Genomic DNA, 24,122 nt, shown 5'->3' with positions numbered 1-24,122 from the left:
CATTGGACTGGGGGCGATAGGCAGAGGAAAAGTCCAATCTCACATCCAGGAGTTTACAGAGGGCTTTCCAGAACTTTGAGGTAAATTGAACCCCCCGGTCGGACACAATGTGAAGAGGCAAGCCATGCAAGCGAAAGATGTGTAGAACGAAGAGATTCGCCAGTCGGGGAGCAGAAGGTAGGCCGGTCAGCGGGATAAAATGTGCCATCTTAGAGAACCGGTCCACCACCACCCAGACAGTGTTGCATCCTGCTGAGGGGGGAAGGTCTGTGACAAAGTCCATCGCAATGTGCTGCCAGGGGGCACTGGGTACAGGCAGGGGTTGAAGCAGGCGGCAGGCTTGGAGTGAGAAACTTTGTTAGAAGCACACACCGTGCAAGCAGAGACAAAGTCCAGAACATCCTTAGGTAGCGTGGGCCACCAAAAGTGACGAGCAATTAGGTCTCGGGTTTTCGGACACCAATGTGCCCAGCCAGTTTAGAACTGTGTCCCCAGCAGAAAATTCTTCTCCTGTCTGTCAACCGAACAAAAGTGCTCCCCGGAGGGATATTTCTAAGCTGCAGAGGATTGGCGGTGACAATGCAGGACGCGTCTATGATAGTCTGAAGGGACTCCACCAAGTCTTCCGTCTCAAACGATCTGGACAGGGCATCGGCACTCACATTCTTGTCAATGGGATGGTATTGGAGCACAAATTGGAAACGGGTGAAGAACAGTGACCACCTGGCTTGACGGGGATTTAGTCGTTGAGCAGACTGAAGGTAGGTGAGGTTCTTGTGGTCGGTGTAGAACAGGATGGGGTGAGATGCGCCCTCCAGCAGATGTCTCCACTCCTCCAGAGCCAACTTGATGGCCAGTAGCTCCCGATCTCCAATGGAGTAATTGGGCTCAGCAGAAGAAAAAAGTCTTGAGTAGTAGCCACATACTACTGCCTTCCCTTTGGAGCTCCTCTGGGACAGAAGTACACTTGCACCAATAGAGGAAGCTTCCACCTCCAATGAGAACTGCCAAGACACGTCAGGAAGATGGAGGATCGAGGCTGAAGTGAAGGCTTTCTTGAGGCTAATAAATGCAGATTCTGCCTCTGGAGTCCACACCTTGGCGTTCACACCCTTCTTGGTAAGGGTAGAGATGGGAGCCGTCAGAGATGAGACGTTTGGAATAAACTGTCGGTAGAAATTGGCGAATCCCAGGAATCGCAGTATGGCCCTTAAGCCTTGAGGACGTGGCCACTCCAGGACAGCTCTCACTTTCTCAGGATCCATCTTGAGACCTTGATCCGAGATGATGTAGCCCAGGAAGGGCAGAGAACTCTTCTCAAAGACGCACTTCTCCAGCTTGGCGTATAAATTATTCTTTCTTAATCGTAGTAGAACCTGACGGACATGCCTCCGATGAGTCGTCGGATCTGGGGAGAAAATCAAAATATCATCGAGATAAACAACAACACAGACATAGAGTAGGTCTTGGAAGATATCACTAACAAACTCCTGAAACACTGCGGGAGCGTTACACAGTCCGAAGGGCATCACTAGGTATTCGTAGTGCCCGTCCCGGCTGTTAAATGCCGTCTTCCATTCGTCACCCCGGCGAATACGGACTAGCTTATAAGCCCCCCGCGGGTCTAGCTTAGAATTTTTTTTTAGCTCCTCTTATGCGATCAAACAGCTCAGAAATAAGTAGCAACGGATATTTGTTCTTGACCGTGATCTGGTTGAGACCACGGTAGTCAATGCAGGGTCGAAGGGATCCGTCCTGCTTTTTAACGAAGAAGAATCCAGCCCCGGCCGGGGAGGACGACTTTAGTATGAAACCCCTCTCCAGATTCTCCTTAATATAGGCCGACATGGATAGAGACTCAGGCAAGGAGAGAGGATATACTCGGCCACGGGGGAGAGAGGCTTTAGGAACCAGTTCAATGGAGCAGTCATAAGTCCGATGTGGAGGCAGCATCTCAGCCTCCCTTTTGCTTAAAACATCTGCAAACTGGGGGACCAGTCCCGCCAATGACTGAGGCAGAGGAGGCTTGACAGGATGGATCTGCAACAGACAACGACCAAGGCTCATTGGAGAATCTCTCCAGACTTCCAGCCGAAGCCAAGGCAGGCCCAGCAGAACAGGATTGATGGCCTTGGGCAACACAAGGAAAGAAATCAGTTCAGAATGAAGGACCCCAACCTGGAGCTTCAACGGCTTGGTTTTAGAAACGATGGGATCAGGCAGAGGCAGTCCATTAACTGAAGCAACAGCCAAAGATGTCTCCAGGGGGACTGTGGGCAGCTGAAGATGATCCACAAGCTCTTTATGGATGAAGTTGGCAGCAGAACCAGAGTCAAGATAGGCAGAAACCCGATACGTCCTGTCGCCGGATACTAGGGTCACAGGAATAGTCAGCTTGGAACAGAATGCTCTATTAGGTATCGTTCCATCTAGGGTTTGTCTCTCCAACCAATCCTAGGCAATGGAGTCTCTCTGGCCTCTGGGGACACAGACGCACAATATGGCCTCCGAGGCCGCAATACAGACAAAGTCCAGAAGTGCGTCTGCTTTGTCTCTCCTGGATAGACAATTTGACATGGTTACTCTGCATAGGATCCTCTGGTAGGACGACTGAGGAGGATTGCTGGAAAGTAGAATCCAGCCTAGGAAGTTCTCTCTCCCGGAGAACCTCTTGGGAACGCTCCCGGATCCTCAGGTCAACCCGGGAGGCGAGTAGGATAAGATCGTCCAGGGTAGATGGCAGATCACGAGCAGCCAGCACGTCCTTTATCCCCGAAGACAGTCCCTGCCAGAATGTGGCCACTAAAGCCTCGTTGTTCCAGGTTAACTCAGCAGCCAGGATATGGAACTGAATGGCATACTCGCCCACGGAGAGGTCTCCCTGGTGTAGGATCAGTAGAGATGCAGCAGCCGAAGAAACTCTCCCAGGTTCCTCAAAAATCGAGCGGAAGGTCTGTAAGAAGGACCTGGCATGAAGTCTGAAGTGGATCAGGCACTGATTCAAAAATCCCCTGCAGCAACTCGTGTCTCTGTCTTAGCGTGGAGGTAGCGACAGGAAGCACAGGGGGTCGGCACTAGTACAGACAGGAATTGTAGCAGGAGGAACAGCAGGAATGGGTGCGGTGACGACTATGGTTGGAGCAAGCAGCCGATGATCAATGGCGTTCACCGACAGGAGGAGTTGGTCTTGCCGTGACTGAAGATCCTTCATCTCGGCCAGCATGGCTTGTGTCATCAAGGTCTCAGGTTGACCAGCGGGGTCCATGGCCTGAGCGTACTGTAACGGTTTGTGTTTATGTGGACCCACTAGGCCGCATCGCCGTAGCAGGGAGGCAGCTGGACAAACAACAGGAACCCCAGAAATACAAAGTCCAGCACAATGGTACCTGGATAGTCCAGACAGTGGCCGCAGCTCTGGCACGGATGAAGGTGGGTGCAGCAGGTAATGCCAGACGTGGCGGATGACAGCAGGTGCCGCAGGTTGTGCCAAACGTGGTGAATCCCTCAGGACGTGGCAGATGACACAGATGCCGCAGGTTGCGCCAGAAGTGGTGAATCCCTCTGGACGCGGCAGATGACACAGGACGTGGCGGATGACACAGATGCCGTAGACACGACTCCAACTAGTAGGCACAGGAACAAGAACACAGCACGGGATACAGGAACGGGTAACAAGGCACGGGTAACAACTGGAATGGGAAACACTAAGGGACCATTTGCAAGACAGACTTGGGAATTACTAACAACGCTCAGGCAAGGATCAGAAGGGCTGGGGCCTTCTTATAGACCAGGAAATCATGTGGTTGATAATGATGATTGTTTTACAGGCGCGCACACTGGCCCTTTAAGAGCGGGCACGAGAGTGCGTGTGTACCCTACGGGACACAGCAGCCCAGAGCGGAAGTGAGCGCTGGCGTCTCCTAGGAAAGAGATGGGGACCAGCGCTCACGGATCCATGGCTGCGGCGTCCAGGCCATGGGCGCTACAACTATTCTGACCACTGAAAAAGTTTACATGTGGTGGTACAACTTGTTGCCTGCGTGGCACAATCCAGTTTTAGTCCCAGCCCTATTGATAGTTCAGATTTTCATACTTCTCAAATGTTCTCCTCCACTCTCCACTATCACATACATCATCGGGACTTTTATTTATTGACCTAATAATTGGGACAATAAATCTCAAATATCTACAGGTGTGTTCAGGTGAGAAGTGTCCTAATATTTGTCTCTGGTGTTTGGTATACACCCCAGTATTCAGCCATTAATCTAATGTAACTGGAGATGTATAACACAGCAAGAGATGCATGTGTCCCCAGAGTATGGAATACAAGGCAATATTTCAGTCGAGGTTGTAATATAAGTGAAGGTGTAGGTTAGTCCCATGCATGGGATATATCCTGGTATATTTACGGTTATTCTAATGAAAGTCTCCCCAGGGAATTCAGTGCACCCCAATATCTCAGACTCACACACTGTCTCTTACCAACGGCTCAAGTTCTCGATGATCCACCAGGCTGAACTCTGTAATGAAGTAGTAGAAATGCTTGTAGCAGGTATTGACATGAGCCTCTGCTCCCACACTGAGGATCCCATCAAAATGATGGATGTACACATGGACAAAGACCCGGAATAACCGTGTCAGGATCTTGGTGCAGACTTGCTGGAAGTTTTTTGGGAATGGTATGCCTGCAATATGAACACAAAATGGTAAGAGAAACAGAACCAAGACAGTACAAAACTTAGAGGGGTTAATAATATAGTCGAGACAAGTGTCCAGAGGATGACGACATTTAGGAAAGAGAAAAAAGACACATGGCGTACATCATCCAAGGGGTAGGTTTTTTTGAGTGGTTGTAATTGCGATTACTAGGAGCACAACGTCCTAGAGCGCTTATCTGTGTAGTCGAGAGGATGAGGAGAGAAGAATGAGATGGTCAGTTCACATGAGTGACCACTGGATGCTACAAGTCACCATAGGGTGGAAAGAGGGAGGATGAAGACGACAAGCGTCCACACGATGATAAGAGGAGAACTCTCTGGTTCAAGTAAGAAAACCCAAAAGAGGGAAAGAAAAGGAGCCAATAATAGGTTACAACAGAAGCAAGAATTACTGAGCAAATTCCAATGGCCAAGGAGGTGGCCGCAAGCCGGATGTGTGCGCCCCTTCTGGGCTGTTATGTGATGGCGGCTAAATAAGAATTTTCTTATATGTAATGGAATGAAGCGGCTTCTCTATTCCTGTACAGTTTATTGCTTTAGTATCATATAATGAACCTGTTGTCTACTTGTAGCCCTGGAAGAACGCTTTATATTTGGACCCATGCTCTTCCTCCATGATTTCTGTATTTATATGCAGCGATTCAGTCTAGAAATGGCCCCTCTTTGTAAAGTGTAAAATGAAACTACTATAGATATTATTCTGTACAGTTTATCGCACTGAAGCGCCAGCGGCCGCGGCTCTCACTAACCCCAGCGGATGCCAGCTTTCTTATCTTCATCACCGGCGTCTCCCTGCCCAGGGACGCTGGTGAGCTCTGCTCTCTCCTCCTCCCCCAGCCTATCCCAGCACACCCTGGACTATTTAAGGAACTCTGCCCACTTCCTCAGTGCCTGAGCAAGGTTATTTGTAACCCAAAGTTATGCCTCATGCACATAACAGTGTGCGTCGGCCGAGTTGCGTCAGTGTTCCGTGAAAAGATAGGAAATGTCCTATCTTTCCGCGGATGGGAGAATCGGGTAAGTTATCACGGACCCAATTCACCAGCTAAAGAGAATGGGTCCGTGAAGACACATCGGTCGTGTGCAACAGGCATTAGTCTGTGAAGGTTCCGTATTCTGTACCCTGAAACCTGTGTACTTGACCACTCCTGTATCCTGAGTCCAGTGTCTGTGACCAGTCCTTCAATAGAAAGGACTAGGGTGCCTGAGGCACAAGAAAACCCATTTTCCCAGCTACCAACAAAATTGTAGTAATATTTATCTTTTATTGTTATATTTCTAAAAAGTCCAGGAGGGACACGGAGCACACACAGTTAAAATTAGCTAGAGACCAACGGCAAAGCACTCTGTGAGATAACTGCCGTACAAGGCAGAATTCGGTGGATAAATCCTTAGACAGGAACCTAAGTCAGCAGCTGCAGACTGTAGCCCCGTTGTTATCCCCTGAGGACGGTGTGTTGACAACGAAACATGTCGGGGGGGCTATACTTATAATTTTAACCGCTATGATCCACCGGCTTCCATCTCTAATACATTGCTATACTGTGCTACGTGCACTGTCAGGCAGTCTGCAGCTGCTGACTTAGCGTTCCTGTCTAAGACAGGATTTATCCACCGAATTCTGCCTTGTACGGCAGTTATCTCACAGAGTGCTTTGCCGTTGGTCTCTAGCTAATTTTAACTGTGTGTGCTCCGTGTCCCTCCTGGACTTTTTAGAAATATAACAATAAAAGATAAATATTACTACAATTTTGTTGGTAGCTGGGAAAATGGGTTTTCTTGTGCCTCAGGCACCCTAGTCCTTTCTATTGAAGTTTTTGACCTGCCAGCTACTGGGTCTTTCATAATATACCTGTGACCAGTCCTTGTCCCAGGTATCCGGCACCAGCCTGCCTACAGTAGACCAGCATGCTCCCAGCTGTCCAGCACCAACCTGCTCTCAGCTGTCCAGCACCAGCCTGCTCTAAGCTGTCCAGCGCCAGCCTGCTCTCAGCTGTCCAGCGCCAGCCTCCTCCCAGCTGTCCAGCACCAGCCTGCTCTAAGCTGTCCAGCGCCAGCCTGCTCTCAGCTGTCCAGCGCCAGCCTGCTCTCAGCTGTCCAGCGCCAGCCTGCTCCCAGCTGTCCAGCACCAGCCTGCTCCCAGCTGTCCAGCGCCAGCCTGCTCCCAGCTGTCCAGCGCCAGCCTGCTCCCAGCTGTCCAGCACCAGCCTGCCTACAGTATACCAGCCTGCTCCCAGCTGTCAAGCACCAGCCTGCTCCCAGCTGTCCAGCACCAGCCTGCTCCCATCTGTCCAGCACCAGCCTGCTCCCAGCTGTCCAGTGCCAGCCTGCTCCCAGCTGTCCAGCGCCAGCCTGCTCCCAGCTGTCCAGCGCCAGCCTGCTCCCAGCTGTCCAGCGCCAGCCTGCACCCAGCTGTCCAGCACCAGCCTGCCTACAGTAGACCAGCCTGCTCCCAGGTGTCCAGCACCAGCAAGCTCCCAGCTGTCCAGCACCAGCCTGCTCCAAGCTGTCCAGCACCAGCCTGCTCCAAGCTGTCCAGCACCAGTCTGCTCTAAGCTGTCCAGCGCCAGCCTGCTCCCAGCTGTCCAGCGCCAGCCTGCTCTCAGCTGTCCAACACCAGCCTGCTCTCAGCTGTCCAGCGCCAGCCTGCTCCCAGCTGTCCAGCTCCAGCCTGCTCCCAGCTGTCCAGCGCCAGCCTGCTCCCAGCTGTCCAGTGCCAGCCTGCACCCAGCTGTCCAGCACCAGCCTGCCTACAGTAGACCAGCCTGCTCCCAGCTATCCAGCGCCAGCCTGCTCCCAGCTGTCCAGCACCAGCCTGCTCCCATCTGTCCAGAACCAGCCTGCACCCAGCTGTCCAGCGCCAGCTTGCTCCCAGCTGTCCAGCACCAGCCTGCTCCCAGCTGTCCGGCGCCAGCCTGCTCCAAGCTGTCCGGTGCCAGCCTGCACCCAGCTGTCCAGCACCAGCCTGCCTACAGTATACCAGCCTGCTCCCAGCTGTCAAGCACCAGCCTGCTCCCAGCTGTCCAGCACCAGCCTGCTCCCAGCTGTCCAGCACCAGCCTGCTCCCATCTGTCCAGTGCCAGCCTGCTCCCAGCTGTCCAGCACCAGCCTGCTCCCAGCTGTCCAGCTCAGCCTGCTCCCAGCTGTCCAGCGCCAGCCTGCACCCAGCTGTCCAGCACCAGCCTGCCTACAGTAGACCAGCCTGCTCCCAGGTGTCCAGCACCAGCAAGCTCCCAGCTGTCCAGCACCAGCCTGCTCCAAGCTGTCCAGCACCAGCCTGCTCCAAGCTGTCCAGCACCAGTCTGCTCTAAGCTGTCCAGCGCCAGCCTGCTCCCAGCTGTCCAGCGCCAGCCTGCTCTCAGCTGTCCAACACCAGCCTGCTCCCAGCTGTCCAGCACCAGCCTGCTCCCAGCTGTCCAGCACCAGCCTGCTCTAAGCTGTCCAGCGCCAGCCTGCTCTCAGCTGTCCAGCGCCAGCCTGCTCTCAGCTGTCCAGCACCAGCCTGCCCCCAGCTGTCCAGCACCAGCCTGCTCCCAGCTGTCCAGCGCCAGCCTGCTCCCAGCTGTCCAGCGCCAGCCTGCACCCAGCTGTCCAGCACCAGCCTGCCTACAGTAGACCAGCCTGCTCCCAGCTATCCAGCGCCAGCCTGCTCCCATCTGTCCAGAACCAGCCTGCACCCAGCTGTCCAGCGCCAGCCTGCTCCCAGCTGTCCAGCACCAGCCTGCTCCCAGCTGTCCAGCGCCAGCCTGCTCCCAGCTGTCCAGCGCCAGCCTGCACCCAGCTGTCCAGCACCAGCCTGCCTACAGTATACCAGCCTGCTCCCAGCTGTCAAGCACCAGCCTGCTCCCAGCTGTCCAGCACCAGCCTGCTCCCATCTGTCCAGCACCAGCCTGCTCCCAGCTGTCCAGTGCCAGCCTGCTCCCAGCTGTCCAGCGCCAGCCTGCTCCCAGCTGTCCAGCGCCAGCCTGCTCCCAGCTGTCCAGCGCCAGCCTGCACCCAGCTGTCCAGCACCAGCCTGCCTACAGTAGACCAGCCTGCTCCCAGCTATCCAGCGCCAGCCTGCTCCCAGCTGTCCAGCACCAGCCTGCTCCCATCTGTCCAGAACCAGCCTGCACCCAGCTGTCCAGCGCCAGCCTGCTCCCAGCTGTCCAGCACCAGCCTGCTCCCAGCTGTCCAGCGCCAGCCTGCTCCCAGCTGTCCAGCGCCAGCCTGCACCCAGCTGTCCAGCACCAGCCTGCCTACAGTATACCAGCCTGCTCCCAGCTGTCAAGCACCAGCCTGCTCCCAACTGTCCAGCACCAGCCTGCTCCCATCTGTCCAGCACCAGCCTGCTCCCAGCTGTCCAGTGCCAGCCTGCTCCCAGCTGTCCAGCACCAGCCTGCTCCCAGCTGTCCAGCGCCAGCCTGCTCCCAGCTGTCCAGCGCCAGCCTGCACCCAGCTGTCCAGCACCAGCCTGCCTACAGTAGACCAGCCTGCTCCCAGGTGTCCAGCACCAGCAAGCTCCCAGCTGTCCAGCACCAGCAAGCTCCCAGCTGTCCAGCACCAGCCTGCTCCAAGCTGTCCAGCACCAGCCTGCTCCAAGCTGTCCAGCACCAGTCTGCTCTAAGCTGTCCAGCGCCAGCCTGCTCCCAGCTGTCCAGCGCCAGCCTGCTCTCAGCTGTCCAGCACCAGCCTGCTCCCAGCTGTCCAGCACCAGCCTGCTCCCAGCTGTCCAGCGCCAGCCTGCTCCCAGCTGTCCAGCGCCAGCCTGCTCCCAGCTGTCCAGCGCCAGCCTGCACCCAGCTGTCCAGCACCAGCCTGCCTACAGTAGACCAGCCTGCTCCCAGCTATCCAGCGCCAGCCTGCTCCCAGATGTCCAGCACCAGCCTGCTCCCATCTGTCCAGAACCAGCCTGCTCCCAGCTGTCCAGCGCCAGCCTGCTCCCAGCTGTCCAGCACCAGCCTGCTCCCAGCTGTCCAGCGCCAGCCTGCTCCCAGTTGTCCAGCGCCAGCCTGCACCCAGCTGTCCAGCACCAGCCTGCCTACAGTATACCAGCCTGCTCCCAGCTGTCCAGCACCAGCCTGCTCCCAGCTGTCCAGCACCAGCCTGCTCTCAGCTGTCCAGCGCCAGCCTGCTCCCAGCTTTCCAGCGCCAGCCTGCTCCCAGCTGTCCAGCGCCAGCCTGCTCCAAGCTGTCCAGCGCCAGCCTGCTCCCAGCTGTCCAGCGCCAGCTTGCTCTCAGCTGTCCAGCGCCAGCCTGCTACCAGCTGTCCAGCACCAGCCTGCTCTAAGCTGTCCATCGCCAGCCTGCTCCCAGCTGTCCAGCGCCAGCCTGCACCCAGCTCCAGCCTGCCTGCAGTAGACCAGCCTGCTCCCAGCTATCCAGCGCCAGACTGCTCCCAGCTGTCCAGCCCCAGCCTGCTCCCATCTGTCCAGCACCAGCCTGCTCCCAGCTGTCCAGTGCCAGCATTTCACATTATGACTCCTCAGTCCAGAGAACCTGCTGCCATTTTTCTGCACCCAGTTCTTATGTTTTCGTGCATAGTTGAGTTGCTTGGACTTGTTTCCACGTCGAAGGTATTGCTTTTTGGCCGCAATTCTTCCATGAAGACCACATCTGGCCAGACTTCCCGAAACAGTAGATGGGTGTACCTGGGTCCCACTGGCTTCTGCCAGTTTTGAGCTGATTGCACTGCTGGACGTCTTCCAATTTCAAAGGGAAGTAACATGATGTGTCTTTGATCTGCTGAACTAAGTTTCCTTGGCCGACCACTGCATCTTTGTTCTACTTCAAAATAGCTTTAACAGCACATCTTGAAACCCCAGTCTGCTTCAAAATCTTTGCCTGTGAGAGACTTTTGTGATTCAGTATAAGTACCTTGTGTCTTGTTGCTGTGACCAGTGTTGCCATGTTGGACCTGTGACATGAAACTGTCTTCCACAACCTCACCTTGTAGCAGAGTTTGGCTGTTCCTCACCCAGTTTTAAGCCTCCTACACAGCTGTTTCTATTACAGTTAATGCCTGTGTTTCCACCGACATATGAAGATGATGATCATTATCACCTGTTTGGTAGCATTGGTTAATCACACACACCAGACTATAATATAATCCAACAAAATCCTTGACTTTGTGTAAGTACCTAGAAGAATTTATGCTGTTTTGATGGCAAAAGGTGGTCACACAAAATATTGACTGGATTTAGATTTCTCTTCTGTTCATTCACTTTGCATTTTGTTAATTAATTAAAAAAAGCTATTAGCATTTCTATTTTTAAAAGCATTCTTACTTTGCAGGATTTTTCCACAACTGCCTATAACTATAGCACAGAACTGTCTACATGTGTGTGTATATATATATATATATTTAGTCATAGAGTGATGTGTTTAGAGATTGTAATATTGTTGTCCTCTCCAGGATAACAGCCCCCTCCTTATACTCGTGAACTAGATCAGTAAATCCTGGCTCTAGTGACACAAATGAATATCCTTCAGGCCGGAGCAGGCAAAAACCTGGTGAAATCCAAACATCTTGAAATAAAACAAAAAGTATATAAAGTTTTTCACCGCTCGAACGGCACCGAGAAACACAGTCCAACCTGTCGTCTTATAGACGTTTCTGCTCAGTTGTGTGCAGTTGTTCTGGTCCTTGTAGTTCCACGGAGCTCTGCACCGTCTCCCGATGTTCGACCTCCAGGCAGGATAAACCCTATGACCCCAAAAAGAAAAGGAGAAATAGTGCAACACCCTCTAGTTTTTTTTGCTATACGCAATATTTATTCCTTACTTACAGAAAATAGAAGAATAAAAGCATGGGTGATCCAAATAAAATCAATAGCAGCACGTCGTCAAACAAACTCGCCCGGGCGAGTCATAGGATTTATCCTGCCTGGAGCTCGAACATCGGGAGACACTGCAGAGCTTTGTGGAACTACAAGGACCAGAACAACTGCACCCGACACCTCTGGACTGTGGATTGTCTATTACTTGTGGACTGAGCAGAAACGTCTAGAAGACGACAGGTTGGACTGTGTTTCCCGATGCCGTTCGAGTGGTTAAAAACGTTATATACCCTCCTTATACTCGCCAAAGATGCAAAAATATATCTTAACTTCTTGTTAGGGCTGGGTGATTAATTCGTCCTCAAGGCCTCTGACGATTCTGTTTTTTAACAGAATCGTTAAATAGATTTTTTCTGTGGCGCCGTGCTGCAGGAGGAAGCTCTGCCCCGCCGCCTCGTCACTGCCTGAACCGCCACATTCTGTCTCTGCTTCCCCACGGAGCTGCTGTTCTGTAGTGAACAAAATGATACAGCACGGAATAGCAGCTCCGTGGGGAAGCAGAGACTCCTAGTACACAGCCACACCACCCTGCAGATAGCACCCCCCCCTTGTAGATCACAGCACCCCCTCTTGTAGATCACAGCACCCCCCTCTTGTAGATCACAGCACCCCCTCTTGTAGATCACAGCACCCCCCTCTTATAGATCACAGCACCCCCTCTTATAGATCACAGCACCCCCCTCTTGTAGATCACAGCACCCCCTCTTGTAGATCACAGCACCCCCTCTTGTAGATAGCGCCACTGTAGCTCCCACTAGGAGCTGTATCCCTGGTCAAAGTGTCGGCAACCTCTGGCCGGAGATTCAGCCCCTAGTGGCAGCTACAGCGGGGGTGCTGTGATCTACAAGGGGGAGTGGGTGTGTGATCTACATGTGAGGGTGCGATCTAAAAGGGGGGTGGGAGCGTGATCTACATGTGGGGGAGTGATCTACAAGGGAGAGTGGGGGTGCTATCTGCAAGGGTGTGTGGCACTATATGGGGGCTGGCACTGTTACTATATGGGGGCCCTGTGTCACTATATGGAGGGCCCTGTGTCACTATATGGGGGCACTGTGTCACTATATGGGGGCACTGTGTCACTATATGGGGGCACTGTGTGACTATATCCAGAAATATCCAGAGATTAGTAGCTGGCTAACAGAGGAAGGGTTAGGGGAAAAAGTGCCAGGGAGGCTAGTCCTGAGCTGGCACAACCCAGTAAATATGCCTGTTTGGCTGATATTAGGGATGCAAGTCCAGTCACGGCAGCTGCTCCTAGCAACCAGGACAAGGACTGCTGTAGGGAGGTTGGGAGTTGTAGTGCAGCAAAGGTCAGACAGATGCTGGTGGTGGTGGGGGATTCTATTATTAGGCGGACAGATAGGGTCATCTGTCGCGGTGACAGTGAGTGCAGAACAGTGTGTTGCCTACCGGGTGCTCGGGTTCGGCATATTGCGGATCCAATAGACAGATTGGTGGGTGGGGAAGACCCGGGGTCATGGTACATTATCAATAGCAATGACAAAGTCAGTGAGAGATGGAAGGTCCTTAAAAATGATATTAGGGAAGGAGAGAAGCTGAAGTCCAGGACCTCGGGGGTGGAGTTTTCAGAGCAAGACTACAAAGACCATGGGAGATTAGGTAGTTAAACAAGTGGCTTAGAAATTGGTGCGGGAAGGAAGGGTGACTTCTCTGTCGGCTACAGGCTCTATGGTAGGGACGGGCTGCATCTAAATAGGGAGGGGGCAGCGGTGCTGGGGGAAAGAATAGTCACACGGCTGGAGAAGCTTATAAACCAGGATCTGGGGGGGATGGAGGCTGGGGATACGCAAGCGGGGTTAGATAGAGCACATAGGGAGTGGGATACAGAAGGGGATAATGGGGATTTAGTGGGGGCTGGAGTTAGAAAGCCGAATAGGGAGTTGTCTAGGAATAAACACGGACCTAAGAATATTAAAGGTGTCGGTAAAATGAAATGTAAGCTGGAGAATTGCAAGTAAAATAGAGGAGTTGGAGATTCTAATGACCGACATGGATTATGATGTAGTGGACACAACGGAGACCTGGCCTGATGAAAGCGGCGCTGGTAACAAATGTGGGGGGTACAAAGGATTCTAGAAAAGATAAAAAAGGTGGAGGGGTTTATCTGTTTGTAAAATCCAGCCTAAGATCAGTCCTGAATGAGGAAACTGGGGGAGGTGTGACAGTGTGGAGTCTGTATGGGTAAATATTCATGGAACGGTTAATAACGGTAAACTGCTAATTGGAGTTTGTTATAAGCCACCGGGCCACGGAACAGACTGAGGATTAAATGCTGCAACAAATACAACAGGCAGCAAATAATAATGGGGTCCTTATAATGGGGGATGGTAACTGTCCTTACATTAATTGGGACATAGAGGCCGCTGGATGTGATAAAAGCCGGCCGAGGGCTCAGAAGAAGCGTTCATAACATTGACGGCCGACGGCTCAGAAGAAACGTTCAGAACCTTGACGGCCGAGGGCTCAGAAGAAGCGTTCAGAACATTGACGGCCGAGGGCTCAGAAGAAGCGTTCAGAGCATTGACGGCCGAGGGCTCAGAAGAAGCGTTCATAACATTGACGGCCGACGGCTCAGAAGAAACGTTCAGAACCTTGACGGCCGAGGGCTCAGAAGAAGCGTTCAGAACATTGACGGCCGAGGGCTCAGAAGAAGCGTTCAGAGCATTGACGGCCGACGGCTCAGAGGAAACGTTCAGAACATTGACGGCCGAGGGCTCAGAAGAAGCGTTCAGAACATTGACGGCCGAGGGATCAGAAGAAGCGTTCATAACATTGACGGCCAGGGGCTCAGAAGCAGCATTCAGAATATTGACAGCCGAGGGCTCAGAAGAAGCATTCAGAACATTGACGGCAGAGGGCTCAGAAGCAGCATTCAGAATATTGACAGCCGAGGGCTCAGAAGAAGCGATCAGAACATTGACGGCCGAGGGCTCAGAAGAAACGTTCAGAACATTGACGGCCGAGGGCTCAGAAGAAGCGTTCAGAACATTGAAGGCCGAGGGCTCAGAAGAAGCATTCAGAACATTGACGGCCGAGGGCTCAGAAGGAGCGTTCAGAACATTGACAGCCGAGGGCTCAGAAGCAGCATTCAGAATATTGACAGCCGAGGGCTCAGAAGAAGCGTTCAGAAAATTGACGGCCGAGGGCTCAGAAGAAACATTGAGAACATTGACGGTCGAGGGCTCAGAAGAAGCGTTCGGAACATTGACGGCCGAGGGCTCAGATGAAGCTTTCAGAACATTGACGGCCGAGGGCTCAGATAAAGCTTTCATAACATTGACGGCCGAGGGCTCAGAAGAAGCGTTCAGAACATTGACGGCCGACGGCTCAGAAGAAACGTTCAGAACATTGACGGCCGAGGGCTCAGAAGAAGCATTCAGAACATTGACGGCCGAGGGCTCAGAAGAAGCGTTCATAACATTGACGGCCGAGGGCTCAGAAGAAGCGTTCATAACATTGACGGCCGAGGGCTCAGAAGAAGCGTTCAGAACATTGACGGCCGAGGGCTCAGAAGAAGCGTTCAGAACATTGACGGCCGAGGGCTCAGAAGAAGCGTTCAGAACATTGACGGCCGAGGGCTCAGAAGAAGCGTTCAGAACATTGACGGCCGAGGGCTCAGAAGAAGCGTTCAGAACATTGATGGCCGAGGGCTCAGAAGAAACCTTCAGAACATTGACAGCCGAGGGCTCAGAAGAAGCGTTCAGAACATTGATTGCCGAGGGCTCAGAAGAATCGTTCATAAATTTGACGGCCGAGGGCTCAGAAGAAGCGTTCATAACATAGACGGCCGAGGGCTCAGAAGAAACGTTCAGAACATTGACGGCCGAGGGCTCAGAAGAAACTTTCATAACATTGACGGCCGAGGGCTCAGAAGAAGCGTTCATAACATTGACGGCCGAGGGCTCAGAAGAAGCATTCAGAACATTGACGGCCGAGGGCTCAGAAGAAACCTTCAGAACATTGACGGCCGAGGGCTCAGAAGAAACGTTCAGAACATTGACGGCCGAGGGCTCAGAAGAAGCGTTCAGAACATTGACGGCCGAGGGCTCAGAAGAAGCGTTCAGAACATTGACGGCCGAGGGCTCAGAAGAAGCGTTCAGAACATTGACAGCCGGGGGCTCAGAAGCAGCGATCAGAACATTGACGGCCGAGGGCTCAGAAGAAACGTTCAGAACATTGACGGCCGAGGGCTCAGAAGAAACTTTCATAACATTGACGGCCGAGGGCTCAGAAGAAGCGTTCATAACATTGACGGCCGAGGGCTCAGAAGAAGCATTCAGAACATTGACGGCCGAGGGCTCAGAAGAAACCTTCAGAACATTGACGGCCGAGGGCTCAGAAGAAACGTTCAGAACATTGACGGCCGAGGGCTCAGAAGAAGCGTTCAGAACATTGACGGCCGAGGGCTCAGAAGAAGCGTTCAGAACATTGACAGCCGGGGGCTCAGAAGCAGCGATCAGAACATTGACGGCCGAGGGCTCAGAAGAAACGTTCAGAACATTGACGGCCGAGGGCTCAGAAGAAGCGTTCAGAACATTGACGGCCGAGGGCTCAGAAGGAGCGTTCAGAACATTGATGGCCGAGGGCTCAGAAGACGCGTTCGGAACATTGATGGCCGAGGGCTCAGAAGAAGCATTCAGAACATTGACGGCCGAGGGCTCAGAAGAAGCATTCAGAACATTGACGGCCGAGGGCTCAGAAGAAGCGTTCAGAACATTGGCGGCCGAGGGCTCAGAAAAGGCATTCAGAACATTGACGGCCGAGGGCTCAGAAGAAGCGTTCAGAACATTGACGGCCGAGGGCTCAGAAGAAGCGTTCAGAAGATTGACGACCGAGGGCTCAGAAGAAGCGTTCAGAACATTGACGGCCGAGGGCTCAGAAGGAGCGTTCAGAACATTGACAGCCGAGGGCTCAGAAGAAGCGTTCAGAACATTGACAGCCGAGGGCTCAGAAGAAGCGTTCAGAACATTGACAGCCAGGGGCTCAGAAGCAGCATTCAGAATATTGATTGAGATAGTTCATTGAGATAGGTTGAACCTTATGGACCTGTGTCTTTTTTCAAAGTATGAAACTATATATATACATATGTATTATATATCTGAGCACTGTGGCACTATATGGGGGCACTGTGGCACTATATGGAGCACTGCGGCACTAGATGGGGCACTGTGGCACTAGATGGGGCACTGTGGCACTAGATGGGAGCACTGTGGCACTATATGGGGACCCCGTGGCACTATATGGGGGCACTTTGGCACTAGATGGGGCACTGTGGCACTAGATGGGGGCACTGTGGCACTAGATCGGGGCACTGTAGCACTAGATGGGGCACTGTGGCACTAGATGGGGGCACTGTGGCACTAGATGGGGGCACTGTGGCACTAGATGGGGGCACTTTGGCACTAGATTGGGCACTGTGGCACTAGATGGGATCACTGTGGCACTAGATGGGAGCACTGTGGCACTATATGGAAGCACTGTGGCAATAGATGGGGGTACTGTGGTACTAGATGGGGGCACTGTGGCACTAGATGGGGGCACTGTGGCATTAGATGGGGGCACTTGGCACTGGATGGGGGCATTGTAGCACTAGATGGGAGCACTGTGGCACTATATGGGGGCACTGTGTCACTAGATGGGATAAGTGTGGCACTAGATGGGGGCACTGTGGCACTAGATGGGGGCACTGTGGCACTAGATGGGGGCACTGTGGTGCTAGATGGGGCCACTGTGGCACTAGATGCGAGCACTGTGGCACTAGATGGGAGCACTGCGGCACTAGATGGGGCACTGTGGCACTAGATGGGAGCACTGCGGCACTAGATGGGGCACTGTGGCACTAGATGGGAGCCCTGTGGCACTAGATGGGAGCACTGTGGCACTAGATGGGAGCACTACGGCACTAGATGGGGCACTGTGGCACTAGATGGGAGCACTGTGGCACTAGATGGGAGCACTGTGGCACTAGATGGGAGCACTATAGCACTAGATGGGGGCAGTGTGTCACTAGATGGGAGCACTGTGGCACTAGATGGGGGCAGTGTGTCACTAGATGGGAGCACTGTGGCACTAGATGGGGGAACTGTGGCACTAGATGGGAGCACTGTGGCACTAGATGGGGGCACTGTGGCCCTAGATGGGAGCACTGTGGCACTAGATGGGAGCACTGTGGCACTAGATGGGAGCACTGTGGCACTAGATGGGGGCAGTGTGTCACTAGATGGGGGCAGTGTGTCACTAGATGGGAGCACTGTGGCACTAGATGGGGGCAGTGTGTCACTAGATGGGGGCAGTGTGTCACTAGATGGGAGCACTGTGGCACTAGATGGGGGCACTGTGGCACTAGATGGGAGAACTGTGGCACTAGATGGGGGCAGTGTGTCACTAGATGGGAGCACTGTGGCACTAGATGGGGACACTGTGGCACTAGATGGGAGCACTGTGGCACTAGATGGGGCAATGTGGCACTAGATGGGAGCACTGTGGCACTAGATGGGAGCACTGTGGCACTAGATGGGGGCACTGTGGCACCGTCCCCTCCCTGGCGGCCGAGACCCCTTATACCGTGTGCCCATGCCCACCGTCCCCTCCCTGGCGGCCGAGACCCCTTATACCGTGTGCCCATGCCCACCGTCCCCTCCCTGGCGGCGGAGACCCCTTATACCGTGTGCCCATGCCCACCGTCCCCTCCCTGGCGGCCGAGACCCCTTATACCGTGTGCCCATGCCCACCGTCCCCTCCCTGGCGGCGGAGACCCCTTATACCGTGTGCCCATGCCCACCGTCCCCTCCCTGGCGGCCGAGACCCCTTATACCGTGTGCCCATGCCCACCGTCCCCTCCCTGGCGGCGGAGACCCCTTATACCGTGTGCCCATGCCCACCGTCCGCTCCCTGGCGGCCGAGACCCCTTATACCGTGTGCCCATGCCCACCGTCCCCTCCCTGGCGGCCGAGACCCCTTATACCGTGTGCCCATGCCCACCGTCCCCTCCCTGGCGGCGGAGACCCCTTATACCGTGTGCCCATGCCCACCGTCCCCTCCCTGGCGGCGGAGACCCCTTATACCGTATGCCAATGCCCACCGTCCCCTCCCTGGCGGCGGAGACCCCTTATACCGTGTGCCCATGCCCACCGTCCCCTCCCTGGCGGCGGAGACCCCTTATACCGTGTGCCCATGCCCACCGTCCCCTCCCTGGCGGCCGAGACCCCTTATACCGTGTGCCCATGCCCACCGTCCCCTCCCTGGCGGCGGAGACCCCTTATACCGTGTGCCCATGCCCACCGTCCCCTCCCTGGCGGCCGAGACCCCTTATACCGTGTGCCCATGCCCACCGTCCCCTCCCTGGTGGTGGAGACCCCTTATACCGTGTGCCCATGCCCACCGTCCCCTCCCTGGCGGCCGAGACCCCTTATACCGTGTGCCCATGCCCACCGTCCCCTCCCTGGCGGCGGAGACCCCTTATACCGTGTGCCCATGCCCACCGTCCCCTCCCTGGCGGCGGAGACCCCTTATACCGTGTGCCCATGCCCACCGTCCCCTCCCTGGCGGCGGAGACCCCTTATACCGTGTGCCCATGCCCACCGTCCCCTCCCTGGCGGCGGAGACCCCTTATACCGTGTGCCCATACCCACCGTCCCCTCCCTGGCGGCGGAGACCCCTTATACCGTGTGCCCATGCCCACCGTCCCCTCCCTGGCGGCGGAGACCCCTTATACCGTGTGCCCATGCCCACCGTCCCCTCCCTGGCGGTGGAGACCTCTTATACCGTGTGCCCATGCCCACCGTCCCCTCCCTGGCGGTGGAGACCCCTTATACCGTGTGCCCATGCCCACCGTCCCCTCCCTGGCGGCGGAGACCCCTTATACCGTGTGCCCATGCCCACCGTCCCCTCCCTGGCGGCGGAGACCCCTTATACCGTGTGCCCATACCCACCGTCCCCTCCCTGGCGGCGGAGACCCCTTATACCGTGTGCCCATGCCCACCGTCCCCTCCCTGGCGGCGGAGACCCCTTATACCGTGTGCCCATGCCCACCGTCCCCTCCCTGGCGGTGGAGACCTCTTATACCGTGTGCCCATGCCCACCGTCCACTCCCTGGCGGCGGAGACCCCTTATACCGTGTGCCCATGCCCACCGTCCCCTCCCTGGCGGTGGAGACCCCTTATACCGTGTGCCCATGCCCACCGTCCCCTCCCTGGCGGGGGAGACCCCTTATACCGTGTGCCCATGCCCACCGTCCCCTCCCTGGCGGCGGAGACCCCTTATACCGTGTGCCCATGCCCACCGTCCCCTCCCTGGCGGTGGAGACCCCTTATACCGTGTGCCCATGCCCACCGTCCCCTCCCTGGCGGCCGAGACCCCTTATACCGTGTGCCCATGCCCACCGTCCCCTCCCTGGCGGCGGAGACCCCTTATACCGTGTGCCCATGCCCACCGTCCCCTCCCTGGCGGCGGAGACCCCTTATACCGTGTGCCCATGCCCACCGTCCCCTCCCTGGCGGCGGAGACCCCTTATACCGTGTGCCCATGCCCACCGTCCCCTCCCTGGCGGCGGAGACCCCTTATACCGTGTGCCCATACCCACCGTCCCCTCCCTGGCGGCGGAGACCCCTTATACCGTGTGCCCATGCCCACCGTCCCCTCCCTGGCGGCGGAGACCCCTTATACCGTGTGCCCATGCCCACCGTCCCCTCCCTGGCGGTGGAGACCTCTTATACCGTGTGCCCATGCCCACCGTCCCCTCCCTGGCAGTGGAGACCCCTTATACCGTGTGCCCATGCCCACCGTCCCCTCCCTGGCGGCGGAGACCCCTTATACCGTGTGCCCATGCCCACCGTCCCCTCCCTGGCGGCGGAGACCCCTTATACCGTGTGCCCATACCCACCGTCCCCTCCCTGGCGGCGGAGACCCCTTATACCGTGTGCCCATGCCCACCGTCCCCTCCCTGGCGGCGGAGACCCCTTATACCGTGTGCCCATGCCCACCGTCCCCTCCCTGGCGGTGGAGACCTCTTATACCGTGTGCCCATGCCCACCGTCCACTCCCTGGCGGCGGAGACCCCTTATACTGTGTGCCCATGCCCACCGTCCCCTCCCTGGCGGTGGAGACCCCTTATACCGTGTGCCCATGCCCACCGTCCCCTCCCTGGCGGTGGAGACCCCTTATACCGTGTGCCCATGCCCACCGTCCCCTCCCTGGCGGCGGAGACCCCTTATACCGTGTGCCCATGCCCACCGTCCCCTCCCTGGCGGCGGAGACCCCTTATACCGTGTGCCCATGCCCACCGTCCCCTCCCTGGCGGCCGAGACCCCTTATACCGTGTGCCCATGCCCACCGTCCCCTCCCTGGCGGCGGAGACCCCTTATACCGTGTGCCCATGCCCACCGTCCCCTCCCTGGCGGCGGAGACCCCTTATACCGTGTGCCCATGCCCACCGTCCCCTCCCTGGCGGCGGAGACCCCTTATACCGTGTGCCCATGCCCACCGTCCCCTCCCTGGCGGCGGAGACCCCTTATACCGTGTGCCCATACCCACCGTCCCCTCCCTGGCGGCGGAGACCCCTTATACCGTGTGCCCATGCCCACCGTCCCCTCCCTGGCGGCGGAGACCCCTTATACCGTGTGCCCATGCCCACCGTCCCCTCCCTGGCGGTGGAGACCTCTTATACCGTGTGCCCATGCCCACCGTCCCCTCCCTGGCGGTGGAGACCCCTTATACCGTGTGCCCATGCCCACCGTCCCCTCCCTGGCGGCGGAGACCCCTTATACCGTGTGCCCATGCCCACCGTCCCCTCCCTGGCGGCGGAGACCCCTTATACCGTGTGCCCATACCCACCGTCCCCTCCCTGGCGGCGGAGACCCCTTATACCGTGTGCCCATGCCCACCGTCCCCTCCCTGGCGGCGGAGACCCCTTATACCGTGTGCCCATGCCCACCGTCCCCTCCCTGGCGGTGGAGACCTCTTATACCGTGGGCCCATGCCCACCGTCCACTCCCTGGCGGCGGAGACCCCTTATACTGTGTGCCCATGCCCACCGTCCCCTCCCTGGCGGTGGAGACCTCTTATACCGTGTGCTTGCTGCAACTCACCTGTTCTGGTTGGGAATATGGCTTCATTGTTGATTAGTGTTTCTATACAGTCCATCAGCAGGTTCATATAGACAGGAGCGGACACCTTGGTCGGCCTCCTGTACTTGAGCTCATCCTGCCACCTGTATTCATAGCGGAGGCCGCCGGACATGACGGGACAACTCCTCTCCGTACAGAACTCAGACATTGTCCCATAAATCAGATTGATCCTATTGAAAAAGTCCACGACATGAACAGCTATCCAGTCGTTGATGTTCTCCCCCGGGGGAAGCTGCACGACACTCCTCAGGTCCAGGCCGGATTTCAGGGAGGCCTGAGCCTTTTTAAAGAGCTGAAAACGTTGGGTTCCAGGCTCAAATCTCTTCCTTGGACGGAAAGTTCTGTCTTTGTTAAAGACTTGGGTGAGGCACAGCGCCATGACGTTCCGTTCACACTGCTATGCAGGTCCCAGGCTGAAGGTCAATGGAGAGTCTAGAAGAGTAATAAAGAACAATGTTATATGCCGTCCCCGACCTTAGAGCCCCTCACAAGGGATAAAGACTGTTCCATTGTAACACATCACGTGACATCAGCGCTAGTAGATCAGTGTCCCCCCCCCCCCCCACATTTCTGCCCATAACGGGCGGCGATTGACAGTATAACAAGTAAATAGGTACTCGTTTAAGGGCCCCTTTACAAAGGTCTGTGCAAACTGCATGGGGCCGAATGATTGTTCATATAGTCCTCATATAGACCTCATACAGTCCTCATATAGTCCTCATACAGTCCTCATATAGTACTCATACAGTCCTCATATAGTTCTCATACAGTCCTCATATAGTCCTCATACAGTCCTCATATAGTCCTCATACAGTCCTCATAGTCCGCATACAATCCTCATACAGTCCTCATATAGTTCTCATACAGTCCTCATATAGTCCTCATAAAGTCCTCATACAGTTCTCATACAGTCCTCATACTGTCCTCATACAGTCCTCATGTAGTCCTCATACAGTCCTCATACACTTCTCATACAGTTCTCATATAGTTCTCATACAGTTCTCATACAGTCCTCATATAGTTCTCATACAGTCCGCATATAGTCCTCATACAGTTCTCATATAGTCCTCATACAGTTCTCATATAGTCCTCATACAGTCCTCATACAGTCCTCATATAGTCCTCATACAGTCCTCATACAGTTCTCATACAGTCCTCATATAGTCTTCATACAGTCCTCATACAGTCCTCATATAGTCCTCATACAGTTCTCATACAGTTCTCATATAGTCCTCATACAGTCTTCATACAGTCCTCATATAGTTCTCATACAGTCCGCATATAGTCCTCATACAGTCCTCATAAAGTCCTCATACAGTTCTCATATAGTTCTCATACAGTCCTCATATAGTCCTCATACAGTCCTCATATAGTCCTCATATAGTCCTCATACAGTTCTAATACAGTCCTCATATAGTCCTCATACAGTTCTCATACAGTCCTCATATAGTCCTCATATAGTTCTCATACAGTCCGCATATAGTCCTCATACAATTCTCATATAGTCCTCATACAGTTCTCATATAGTCCTCATATAGACCTTATTCAGTCCTCATACAGTCCACATATAGTTCTCATACAGTCCTCATACAGTTCTCATATACTACTCATATAGTACTCATACAGTTCTCATACAGTCCTCATATAGTCCTCATACAGTCCTCATACAGTCCTCATATAGTTCTCATACAGTCTGCATACAGTCCTCATACAGTTCTCATATAGTCATCATACAGTTCTCATATAGTCCTCATATAGTTCTCATACAGTCCTCATACAGTCCTCATATAGTCCTCATATAGTTCTCATATAGTTCTCATACAGTCCTCATATAGTCCTCATAAAGTCCTCATACAGTTCTCATACAGTCCTCATACAGTCCTCATACAATCCTCATACAATCCTCATACAGTCCTCATACAATCCTCATACAGTCCTCATATAGTCCTCATACAGTTCTCATACAGTCCTCATACAGTCCTCATATAGTTCTCATACAGTCCGCATATAGTCCTCATACAATTCTCATATAGTCCTCATACAGTTCTCATATAGTCCTCATATAGACCTTATTCAGTCCTCATATAGTCCTCATACAGTCCACATATAGTTCTCATACAGTCCTCATATAGTCCTCATACAGTTCTCATATAGTCCTCATACAGTTCTCATATAGTCCTCATAGACCTTATACAGTCCTCATATAGTCCTCATATAGTCCTCATACAGTCCTCATATAGTTCTCATACAGTCCTCATATAGTCCTCATACACTTCTCAAACAGTCCTCATATAGTCCTCATACAGTCCTCATATAGTCCTCATACATTCCTCATACAGTTCTCATATAGTCCTCATACAGTCCTCATATAATTCTCATACAGTCCTCATACAGTCCTCATATAGTCCTCATACAGTCCTCATATAGTTCTCATACAGTCC

At 54.5% G+C, this 24,122-nt stretch overlaps 1 protein-coding gene across 1 annotated transcript in view; it reads right to left on the bottom strand.

Annotated features, from left to right (window-relative positions):
* MOB3C (MOB kinase activator 3C) overlaps positions 1–24,122 on the bottom strand; it is a 63,733-nt gene that overhangs the window by 23,099 nt on the left and 16,512 nt on the right. Inside the window, exons 2-3 of the mRNA XM_075832049.1 lie at positions 21,643–22,113; positions 4,483–4,685 (exon numbers count right to left, since the gene is read on the bottom strand). Of these exons, the coding sequence (XP_075688164.1) occupies positions 4,483–4,685; positions 21,643–22,060 (621 nt within the window). The 5' untranslated portion in view covers positions 22,061–22,113. The remainder of the gene's footprint in view (positions 1–4,482; positions 4,686–21,642; positions 22,114–24,122) is intronic.

The sequence above is a fragment of the Rhinoderma darwinii genome, chromosome 7 (assembly GCF_050947455.1).
Source record: "Rhinoderma darwinii isolate aRhiDar2 chromosome 7, aRhiDar2.hap1, whole genome shotgun sequence".
NCBI lineage: Eukaryota > Metazoa > Chordata > Amphibia > Anura > Rhinodermatidae > Rhinoderma > Rhinoderma darwinii.
The sequence above is the reverse complement of the archived record's forward strand: the minus strand, read 5'-3'. Positions and strand labels throughout refer to the sequence as shown.